General features: G+C 37.4%; 1 protein-coding gene across 3 annotated transcripts in view; it reads right to left on the bottom strand.

The window, feature by feature from the left end:
* LOC107654552 (protein tweety homolog 2-like) overlaps positions 1–10,137 on the bottom strand; it is a 78,731-nt gene extending 68,594 nt beyond the window's left edge. For all 3 annotated transcript variants that reach the window (XM_016441677.1, XM_016441675.1, XM_016441676.1), the window contains exon 1: positions 9,662–10,137. In XM_016441677.1, coding sequence (XP_016297163.1) covers positions 9,662–9,790 — 129 coding nt within the window. In that variant the 5' untranslated portion in view covers positions 9,791–10,137. The remainder of the gene's footprint in view (positions 1–9,661) is intronic.
* Positions 10,138–11,571: the final 1,434 nt, after the last annotated feature.

Below are 11,571 nucleotides of genomic sequence, written 5' to 3'. Positions count from 1 at the left end.
TTACGCAGTTGGCTAGAGCAGTGCTGATTGGGGAGAACGGAGGTGCGCTCACTCTTGCCCAGGGCAAGTAAGACTGCAACTCAAGGCTGGCAGTCATGCATATGCTCTGGAACAGAGTAATATCGCGGCCACATCGCAGGCTTTGCGATTAGCAAATTGCAACATCTCAAATCGCGATTTCGATTCGATTTCGATTAATCGCACAGCCCTAGCGTGTGTATATGCAGAATGAGTTACTTTAAAACTGACCTCACATATTACAGTTCAAAAGTCTGGCATCAGTAAGATATTTTTAAAATACTTTTATTCAGCAAGGATGCATTAAACTTTATATTCAAAAAATAATCCTTTTTCCACAACTGTTTTCAACATTGAATTCAACAACAATAAGAAATGTTTGTTGAGCACCAAATCAGTATATCAGAATGATTTATGAAGGATCATGCAACACTGAAGACACTTTTATTTCAAATATTTAAATAAATAAAAAACAATTACTTAATGTAATAATATTTCACAATATGGCAGTTTTACTGTATTTTTGATCATATAAATGCAGTTTTTGTGAGTATGAGATTTCTTTCAAAAACATTTTTTTTTAATTACAGACGCAGTAGTGTAAATAAAATATTTATTTTTTTCATTAATTACAAAATATGAATCCACCACAAACCTAAATTTATATGTAATAAACCATTATACAGTGTCCTAAACAGGTACAAGCCGACAAGTTTCCAGTGACATGTAAACTGTCTGTCTACACTGAAAGCGAAAATGCTGCTGAGTGATATGACAACATCACTGCCAATCAGAACATTTCTGATGCTTAACATACAGTCCAGAGGAGCAGATTTTAAACCAATGAAATTCCACTGTGGGCAGGCTACCCAACTCTAAAGAAATAGAAACCAAGATGTCTCATCACTTGTCATGGTTAATTAGGAAAATGTCAGGCCTGGTTCACACTGACAGCGCTAGAGGTTGCCAAGTTTCCAAGCCGCTCAACTTGGATCTCCAATCGTCACCGTCACTCATGTGGCTGAAAATCTCAGACTCATTAAAAATGAATGTCTCTGCAAAACGCTGTCAGTCTGAATGGTCTTTCAGATTTGTCACAATAAAACATTGTTATTTCACACTATATTTACAAAACCTCTCAATACTAGGTTAGCTATATGTCATCGCCAGTGCAATATGAACTTTTGTACTTGGTATAACTGGCATTCAACCATATTTTGTTGAGCTAAGTGATGAATGTGCTTTCTGTGGAAGTTCTGAGCCAAACTTCAGCTATGCAATGGTCACAGCAGGTGGAGAACAGCTGTGTGGAGCGCACTGAACGTCCCATATGCTGGGAGCTGGAAGAGATCTACACTTGCTGAAGAGTGACACCATCAACCTCCTGATCAGAAGTCTACAATTGTACAGTTTTATGCTCTGTGAGGTACAGAATTACATATTTTACATGATGAAATGGAGTAATATGCCTGAGGGAAAGCTATCATATTATGTATTAAATCTGCCATTAAATGTCAATTAAAAAAAATTGCTAATGCAGTCTCCAGGTGATTTTCAAGATCTTAGTGAACGAAAAGCTGCAAATAGTTTCAGTGAACAATATACCGGCATATTTGAGAAGATTCCAGTGTTGGATCAAGGTAGGGCTGTGAGGGGCCTGGATGAATGGGGTTTTATAGTAAAGCAGAGGCAAGCCTTTAGGAAGGACCTCAACGGACCAGTCAACCTCACTCGATTCTGTCCTCGTCTTTCCTGAACAGCTTTTGAAAGGGAGTAAGGGGTTCGGGGGCAGCCTCGGGGGGCTTTTCCAACACAGTGCGCTCGAGTGAACCTCCCCAACCTCACAGCTGGGACATCATTAACTCGGAGCGGAGCAGGTCATGGGCTTTGGGTGAATTAAAAACAAGAAGGAGAGACAAAGAGAAAGATGATAAGGGCTCCATGTTCCATGTTACATACACTAGCATTCAAAAGTTTGGGGTCATTAAGATTCCAGTAAGAAACAGTTTCCACAAAAGTGTTTTGAACTGTAATAAATAATAGTAAGAAATGTTTCTTGCAGCAAATCAGCATACAATGATTTCTGAAGGATCATGTGACACTCAAGACTGGAATAATGGCTGCTAAAAATTCAGCTTTGCCATTATAGGAATAAAATACATTTTAAAATTATTCAAATAGAAATAGTTGATTTAAATTGTAAAAATATTTCACAATATTACTGGTTTTATTGCAGTAATATTGTGAAATATAAGTATTTTTGATCAAATAAATGCAGCCTTGGGGCATGAGCATAAGAGACTTCTTTCAAAAATATCTTATCGACCCCAAACTTTTGAATGGGAGTGTGCTTCACAGCAACTTTAAAGGGGTCCTATTATGCTTTTTCACTTTTTCAACTTTAGTTAGTCTGTAATGTTGCTGTTAGAGCATAAAAAAGATCTGCAAAGTTACAAAGCTCAAAGTCCACTTCAAAAGGAGATATTTCATTTAACAGAAATCACTTTTCAAAAACTACAACGAACGACTCATTTGGACTAGAACACATATTTTCCGGGATTTGTGATATCACAAATATAGACGAATGGGACGAGACCTGGTTGAGCTGCACTAGAGAAGGCAACGAGTGTTATCACTATGTCAGAGACACGCTAGCTTTCCCAAGGCACAAGAACTTAGAGCGGTTACAATCATCTGGGTTTAAATCACACTCAAATTGATTTGATTTTGACGCAATATTTACACTGACCCCCCAAAACAAAATCAAGACTTTGTAAAAGAGCATAATAGGACCCCTTTAAATGATAGATCTGGAAATTCGTAAAAATGTTTAGTTTAAATGCAGCCTAAATGGACCTGTATCTGCCTCTTATGTGATTAATCAAAAATACTGATGAGAAAAACAGAAAATCAATCAATTTTTTTTTTTTTCAAAATAACTTTTACTACAGTCAGGAACTGTCGTAAACCTTCTTGTAAAACCTAATGAAATAAAAAATACTGCATTCATTTATTATATTTAATAATCATGCAGTGAATATTATTAATATTTCAATAAATTAACTGAGAAATATCTGAACACTACATGTCATTAGAAAATGTGTTAATATTTATTAACTTTCAGCACAAACAGATCTGGGTTATTTCAGTTTAGTGACTTTTTTTTTTAACATCTCAAATCCATTGCGAAGACAAGGTTCCTTCAAAAATGCCATGAGGACATGATAAGAAGTAACATGAACTGATAGAAGTAGTGATGGACTACAAAACTGATAAAATAGCCAAGCTGTTTGGAAAATGAAAATACCATGCAATACATGCCCACTTTAATGCACCTCCCTTGGGGAAGTCGTGGCCTAATGGTTAGAGAGTCGGACTCGTAACCCAAAGGTTGCGGGTTCGAGTCTCGTACCGGCAGGGATTGTAGGTGGGGGGAGTGAATGTACAGCACTCTCTCCCACCTTCAATACCACGACTGAGGTGCCCTTGAGCAAGGCACCGAACCCCTAACTGCTCCCCGGGCGCCGCAGCATAAATGGCTGCCCACTGCTCCGGGTGTGTGTTCACGGTGTGTGTGTGTTCACTGCTGTGTGTGTGCGCACTAAGGATGGGTTAAATGCAGAGCACTAATTCCTAGTATGGGTCACCATACTTGGCCACATGTCACGTCACTAAAATGCTCATTGAAGTAACAAAAATGAATACTTAACTTTACAATTAAATATTTTACAACCTCAATCTCAATAAGATACTGATGCAATGGTACAGTGACACTGAGTGGGTTGGAGAACATGCAATGCATTCCATTGCATAATAACACTATTCACTGAGACCCCCGATTCTTTACTAACATTTCTGACCCAAATACCACAAACTGACAACTGTCTTTCCTCTCAACTTGACCACCATCATTAGACTAGCAGTATCTGCTGAAATATTGTCTTGCTGCTATATATAAGGATTCAAAATAAGGACATTGCAAAAGACCAATGAGCTCCTGACTTACCACCATGTCAAACTTAAACTAAATATTTCTGTCCTAAACTACCCAAAAACAAACTGTGGGTCTCTGATATATCTGATTGGCCTGATTTATTAGGTCGATGGGGTTTACCACACATCTTTCACATCCTTATTGGGAAAACTTTCTTTGTGGTTTTAAGAAACCTGGCCCACCCAGAATCAGCTGCAGAAAATATTTAAAAGGGTGCTAACACAACCAAACCTGCAAGAAAAATAATAGAAGAGATGGCTGATAAATCAAGACCAGGGTTTTTCTCTCATCTTTCATCTAAAATTGAAGTGAAGTGCCATGGTTCAGGTCTGAAGCGATAAAACAGAGCCTACGGGAGACAATAAATAAGGACTTTTAGCAAACAAAAAGGCTTGGCACCAAAGTCATGGGGAGAGATATTGGCCCGAACATCAGAACTGTTGGAAAAAGGGCAAATGTGAAGCCCTGAATATAACTGGTCATATTGAAAAAAGAAAAATATGGCCTCTACATACCTCTCGTTGTTCTACAACCGATTTTTTTTATAAACTAAGGGACAATTTGGTATTGAAAAAAAAAATTCAAGCAGATATGCACATTTAAAACTGAGTAGCTATGCAATGCTGTATATATTATATAATAAGACAAACATTGCTGAACTGAAATATTGACCATCCTTCTGAAAGTAATGATCAGTGAGCACAGGGGAAATTCCACATATAATTACTAAAGGAAAAATAAATCATAAGGCATGTGATTTTTTTTATTATTATTATTACTCCCATATGACGTATGACTCAATTTTGGCCTTTGAACAAATATTTCTGCATCTTAAAGCTGAAGTGTGTAATGTTTTTCATGTTAAAACAATCTCCTATACCAGCTTACAATATGAAATGCCAAATATGTCTTTAATAGGTTGATTCCCCCCAAAGGTGTAAACACTGTAGCTCTGTATTGCTATTTAAAACATTGTTCCATTCAAGGGAACAACATTGTTCCAACCAAAGGAAAACCAAATGTTGTCTTCACAATTCTGATGGGTGACCCTTGTGGTGCAGGAATTACAAACAAAAATGCCTGGGTGTTTTTTTTTTTTCTGTTTGCAACTCTGTATGCTGTAATCAGACACTGTGAAAGACCAGACTTTTCAAGTGGCAGTTTTCTAGTGAATGTTTCTGTTTAAATCAAGCCAGACAATGGGCCTGATGATTTGTATGCACCTCTTGTCTTAATGCTCACGAAAAAAGAAAAACAACAGCTTCAACCCTCTTCGGGGTGCTGGTGCTTTTTTTTGGTCATTCAGTGTTCCTGTAAAAAAAAAAACGAACAATAATACTGATAAGATATTATTATTCATATTATTATTATTATACGAATTCTACTAATAAGCACAATATAAATACGCACTAAGGATTAATGAGCTACTGGATTCATGAATATTAATCAGGTTGTGTGCGTTTGCTCGAACTGATTCGCTGAAATCAAAACAGGGACGATAATAGGTGAGCACCAGCCAATGAGATTGTCGTTTGCGCATTAGTTCCGCCTACTACAGGAAAACCCGGCAGTTCTTAAAAGCTGAAGAATTCCAAAGTGATTTGTTCATGAATCAGCTGACTCAATGAAGCAGACTCTAGTTAACAGCTTACTGGTGGAGAAGATTCAATATTATCAGTCAATGACTTGAACTTCAGTCTGATCATCACAAAGTTATCGCATGCAAGCAGGTTTTAAAATTTTGGCCCAAGTTGGAAGTCTGATGCAATTGCAATTTTCCAAGTAGGAAGTTGGAAATTCCAAATTGAATGGAATGCAGCCTGTGATATTACTGGGTATTTTATAGAGTTCTTTCCATACCATTTCAAATTTGTCTTAAATAGCACATTATTCCACCTGAGGGTCAGATTAGTCAGATGACTGAGAATTTCAGGAAGATTCAGTGAGGCCATCTGCAACTGAAAATAATAACCCTTCTCTCTCATCATTTTAGTGGTGTTTGTTAAGGCAACCATAGTCTCAGCCTCAGATGTCACGCCCACGGACCATTGGCTGAACAACGTCTGATGCATACGGCACACAAAATTGGAAACAATTTGGGAGTTTCAAAGTCGTCATCGGATTGGTTCAATTATCCAGGATTTCCGGGAGACGTGCGTGTCGCGTTCTTTAAAGTTCCGCCTGGAAACAAATATGCCGTGACTCCAAACCCCCTCATGTTAGAAGAAAGCCGTCATGTTTGCAGCTGTGATAATGAGCGCTTATCAGGATCAACTAAACGCTGGATTTTTAAAAGTATGTGAAATATTTAAAGTTTGCGGCATAGAATCTTTAAAATACGTCCAAGAGTTTTACAAACCGTCTGTTATTGTGGGGACATTTCCACGCTCCTAAACATGACGTGGCACAAATCGAAACGTGATTGGTTGCTTTATCTGTCAGTCATATGACTTCTTGGGCGGTTCTTGCCATTCAAAGCGGCCAAGGTTCCCAGACCTTCTGCTGTCAGTCTGAAGGTCTGGCTATGCGAGACTAAGGCAACCATTACTATCAGTATTGCTCATTGTTGGTGATTTGAACTTGACCCTCAAGTATTAAACACAAGCAATTAACTCATCTTGCAGTTTGTGCTACAGGCATTAATAATACCTCAAATCAAGCAGCTCGATAAGGAGACGTCTTCAGAGGTCTAATGACTATCACATATGAACTCTTTTGAAATGGGCCAGTAAAAAACACCTATCATCAACACAGAACACCCTAGCAAGCATCCATAACACTTCAGAAAATGTAAAAATGTAGCTTCCAAGTTTTTATTCAAAATGTTGTCGCATTTCTTGTACATCACAATAACTTTAATCACAAAAACAGCAACTAAATATCTACAGCTGCCTTTAAATAAATGTCTGGGCACACACAGCTCTTTATGGTGTGAACCAAACAGATGCATCCTCTGTCTAGGATGGGGAGAAAAAAAACAGCTGTTAGCAATTAATCCCCACAGGAAATAAGTGAATCACATGGACAGATGACCTTTGACCCATCTAACACAAACACATATCCACTCAGCCATAACTTGACGATTGGTCCTTTCTGGACCTGACGTCTACTTAGTCGCTGTCCTCACTGACAGGCCCAGAAGGGTTCTGCATCTACAAAACCCCACAAAGAAAGCTGTGTTTTATTATATTGGACCATATTTAAATTTATTCCACAGATTCTCTCAAAATCAGCACAGAAGATGCACAAAAACCATCTGCAGATTCCATCTGGGCCTGCTCATTGGGGAATCTAGGTCTAAATACAAAGCAGAAATATTTTCACTTGGGTCAGTGTCAAATAAGAAATGAAAGCATACAAAACAAACAAACTTATAACATATTTTATCTTCTAGAATGTTTTTATATCATTTTTTTTTTTTACTTAAAAGTATAAAATAAATACATAATAAATCAAATAAAATAAATATGTATTTTAAGTAAGTAAGAAAGTAAGTTTAAGTAAACAAATAACGGATTTTACACTCTGTGGAATGTTTAGCACATTTCTGAAACTTAATACTAAAATACATTTATACAATAAATAACAATAATATATATTTACATTTTTAGGTTTTCAATGTGATTAGATTTTTTTTTTGTCATACCGATCAAATTTTATAATCTCTATTATTTAGTAATTCATTGTGACTAATAGGAAACACGTTGTAATCGTTGCATGTGGATCCAAACTGATCTTTCTCTCCTAATCATTTGGAACATTTAGTGTCTGCTAAACTGCTGTAACGATTAAACACAGCGAGTCTCTATAGAGAGCACATCAACCGTCTGGCGTTCATAATGAATGTTAGCAATTAGATATGAAGCACAACAGTCTCTCAGCTTTGCACAGAGCTCATATGCACAATCTCCCAGGCCAAACCTAAAACCCCACAGAGGAAAGAGGTCTCACCAGTTTCCTGTTCTGCTGAAAAGCTATTAGGATTCAAATCGCAGTGTCAGCGGGAACAGAGCATTTAGATTCACAAACTGGGGGAATATGGGTTATGAAGGAGGATCCCTCAGGCCACGTGAAAACGCCCAGCCCCGGTGTTGATTCCGAGACGACGGAGGACCCAGCGTGAGCGCCTGATCTCACACTACAGCATCTGGTCTCGCTCTGCCTCCATTTACACCATCTGCCTTAATAGAAACAGACAGCTACAGAAATGAGCAATCTGCCCCTCCATCCTCTCTCACATTCCCCCTCACTCCATCTCTAATCAACATGATGGTCAGCGGAAAAACCTCATGGCGCTCACAAAGACAGGTGCAGCACAGAGCTACTTAGAGTCTAGGAAATAGGTGTTTTAGCAACTCAATCTGGTTCAAAATGAGATGCAGTTCTGCTGTGAAATGTGGTTTTGGACATGACAGTGATTTTCAACCTTCAATGACTACAAAGAAACAATTTACTTAATATGTGCCAGCTATTAGACCTTTCAAAACCCAGCAGATAAATATTACTGAGATTTAACAATGCTGAACCAGAAAGCAGACATGCACTTTTCAGAAAGAGGCTGTTATACAGGACAATAACCTGACTTCTTTTTGGGGTCGCAAAACAATGGGTAGACCAATCAGACACTCAATGCATCTGAAAATGTATTGCAGTTCATCATGCATATTGCACAAGGGTACTCTAATCAAGGATGTCTGAAAATGTGGTCTGAAAATCTTGTTAGAATGCAATCTTTTTAAGCCTTTTTAAGCCATTTTAAGGGAACTGAAGTCTCTCACAGCTCACATAGAAAACAGGAGTGGAAATACAGAGAATAAAGCCAATCTGAACTATCAACACAATATGTCAATTAAAGCAAGTGTGAAGCAGGGTTATTACAGTTAACAAACTATTTAAAAAAAATTGCTACCTGAAATAAAATAAACATTAACCGAAATAAAATATTAAAATACTTACTCCTTCAGTCTAACTTTATGTGCTAAAATAGAAATTGAAACTGAAATAAAAATGAATCATACAAAAAAAAAAAATAATAAAAATGACAAAAATACAACAAAATTTGAAAGCAGAAAAATATTAAATTTAAAATTAATCCAAAATATTAATAAAAACTACCATAGCACCCCAATGATACTAAAATAACACCCATGTTCTGCTAAGACTCGCTTTAAAGACTTCGTAGTTGGGCTTTCAGAGACATAACATAATCACAAGTAATTCCAATATTACTCACTTGATTTCCTTTTAAATTATTTTATGTTCATCTGACCTAAACAAAACTAAGATGACAGCTTATTGAAGCTCGCAGCTTATTGTTGAATCACAACGTAGACTGTTGTCCAATATATAGCAGCATTTGTGTTTGGACTTCATTTGAAAATAAATAAAGAACAATAAAATAATTAAACTAATCCAAGTATACTAACTAGAGGGTGGCTTTACATATGATGAAAAATGTAACGTTACGCCAAAAACATCATGAAAACTCTCATTGAGGACTTCTGAAACATTTGATCGACTTACTATATTTTTGAACTACGACCTGGAGTCCCAAACAGAAACTAAGAGTGACAGAGCAGTACATGAAGCCGGTCTCGCCTGTGTTTGAATCATGAACCGCGGTGTGACAGCAAAAACAGGAGCTCTGACCTGCTGGTAGTTCTCATCTTGCGGTTTAAACGTGTGATCCAAAGGCTGAAACCTTAGATTCACGTGAGGAAACTCATGAAGCCAGTAAGTCCACCAAGGAGCGATATAATCAACCCGTGCAGACGACATCCTTCAGCAGTCGAGGAGACGAATAAATCACTTTCCCGGAGAGAGACGGTCGACAATTTGGGTGTTTCTTTCCCGGATACTCTCCGCTGTCTTGTCTTCTCAAACAAAAGCCATGGATTTAGATATTAGAAAGACTGAGTACTCAAACAAAAGTGCTGAAAGGGACATGAGAAGACCTCTGAATACGTCCACCAAACCGCAGCACGTGGGAATTCACGGGAAATGTTTAATTATTGCATGAAATCCAGGTCTCGTGCCGCAGCCATTCCTGCGCGTGCTGTGCGCTCTGAGGAACTCGGGCGCGAGCTTGAACGAGCGCACGGATGGGACTCGGGCTCGCGCCTGAATAGAAGAATGAGGATTGACGGAGGAGCAGTTCAGTTTGGTTGTTTCTTTGTAATGGTGGCCTAATTCTGTTGATAACGAGATTCAGCAGAGATTTAAAATAATTTGCATTAATGCTTTTGGAGATTAGCTTTAAACTATCTATTTGAATAAAATAATCTTACAATGAGATATGCCGAGTTTAGGCATTTATTTGAAAATATCTAAGGCAATGCTGCCATCTATTGGGCAACTCGAGTAAATGCAGACACTGGTACAAAAGATCAAGACGCGCATAAAGAACATTTCACATCAACGGTGCCTTCATGATTCTATGGAAGCCCGTTTCCGCCACTGAATAAACCGATAAATAAAAGGTAATTGCGACTTTTTATCTCACAATTCTGACTTTTTTTCACAGAATTGTGAGATATAAACTCGCAATTGCGAGTTATAAAGTCAGAATTGCGAGATATAAAGTCAGAATTCTGAGAACATATCAGTCTTTTTCCCCCCTCAAAATTGGAGTTTATATTTGATAAACAATTGCGAGTTTATATCTCACAATTCTGTGAAAAAAAGTCAGAATTGTGAGATAAAAAGTCGCAATTACCTTTTATTTATCGGTTTATTTAAAGTCAGAATAGTGTGAAATAAACACAGTTCGGAGCTATAAAGTCAGAATAGTGTGATATAAACTCACAATTGGGAGCTATAAAGTCAGAATTGCGTGATATAAACACAATTGGGAGCTATAAAGTCAGAACTGCGTGATATAAACTCACAATTGGGAGCTATAAAGTCAGAAATGCGTGAAATAAACACAATTGGGAGCTATAAAGTCAGAATTGCGAGAAATAAACACAATTGTGAGCTATAAAGTCAGAATTGCGTGAAATAAACTCACAATTGGGAGCTATAAAGTCAGAATTGCGTGAAATAAACTCACAATTGCGAGCTATAAAGTCAGAATTGCAAGAAATAAACTCACAATTGCGAGCTATAAAGTCAAAATTGCGTGATATAAACTCACAATTGCGAGCTATAAAGTCAGAATTGCTTGAAATCAACACAATTGCGAGCTATAAAGTCAGAAATGCATGAAATAAACAATTGCGAGCTATAAAGTCTGAATTGCGTGAAATAAACACAATTGCGAGCTATAAAGTCAGAATTGCGAGATATAAACACAATTGGGAGCTATAAAGTCAGAATTGCGTGAAATAAACTCACAATTGGGAGCTATAAAGTCAGAATTGCGTGAAATAAACTCACAATTGCGAGCTATAAAGTCAGAATTGCGTGAAATAAACTCACAATTGCGAGCTATAAAGTCGGAATTGCGAGAAATAAACTCACAATTGCGAACCATAAAGTCAGAATTGCATGAAATAAACTCACAATTGGGAGCCATAAAGTCAGAAATGCGTGAAATAAACTCACAATTGGGAGCTATA

The sequence above is a fragment of the Sinocyclocheilus anshuiensis genome, unplaced genomic scaffold (genome assembly GCF_001515605.1).
Source record: "Sinocyclocheilus anshuiensis isolate Anshui unplaced genomic scaffold, SAMN03320099.WGS_v1.1 scaffold391, whole genome shotgun sequence".
NCBI classification, from domain to species: Eukaryota; Metazoa; Chordata; class Actinopteri; order Cypriniformes; family Cyprinidae; genus Sinocyclocheilus; species Sinocyclocheilus anshuiensis.
Note: the sequence above shows the minus strand (reverse complement) of the source record. Positions and strands in the feature narration are given on the sequence as shown.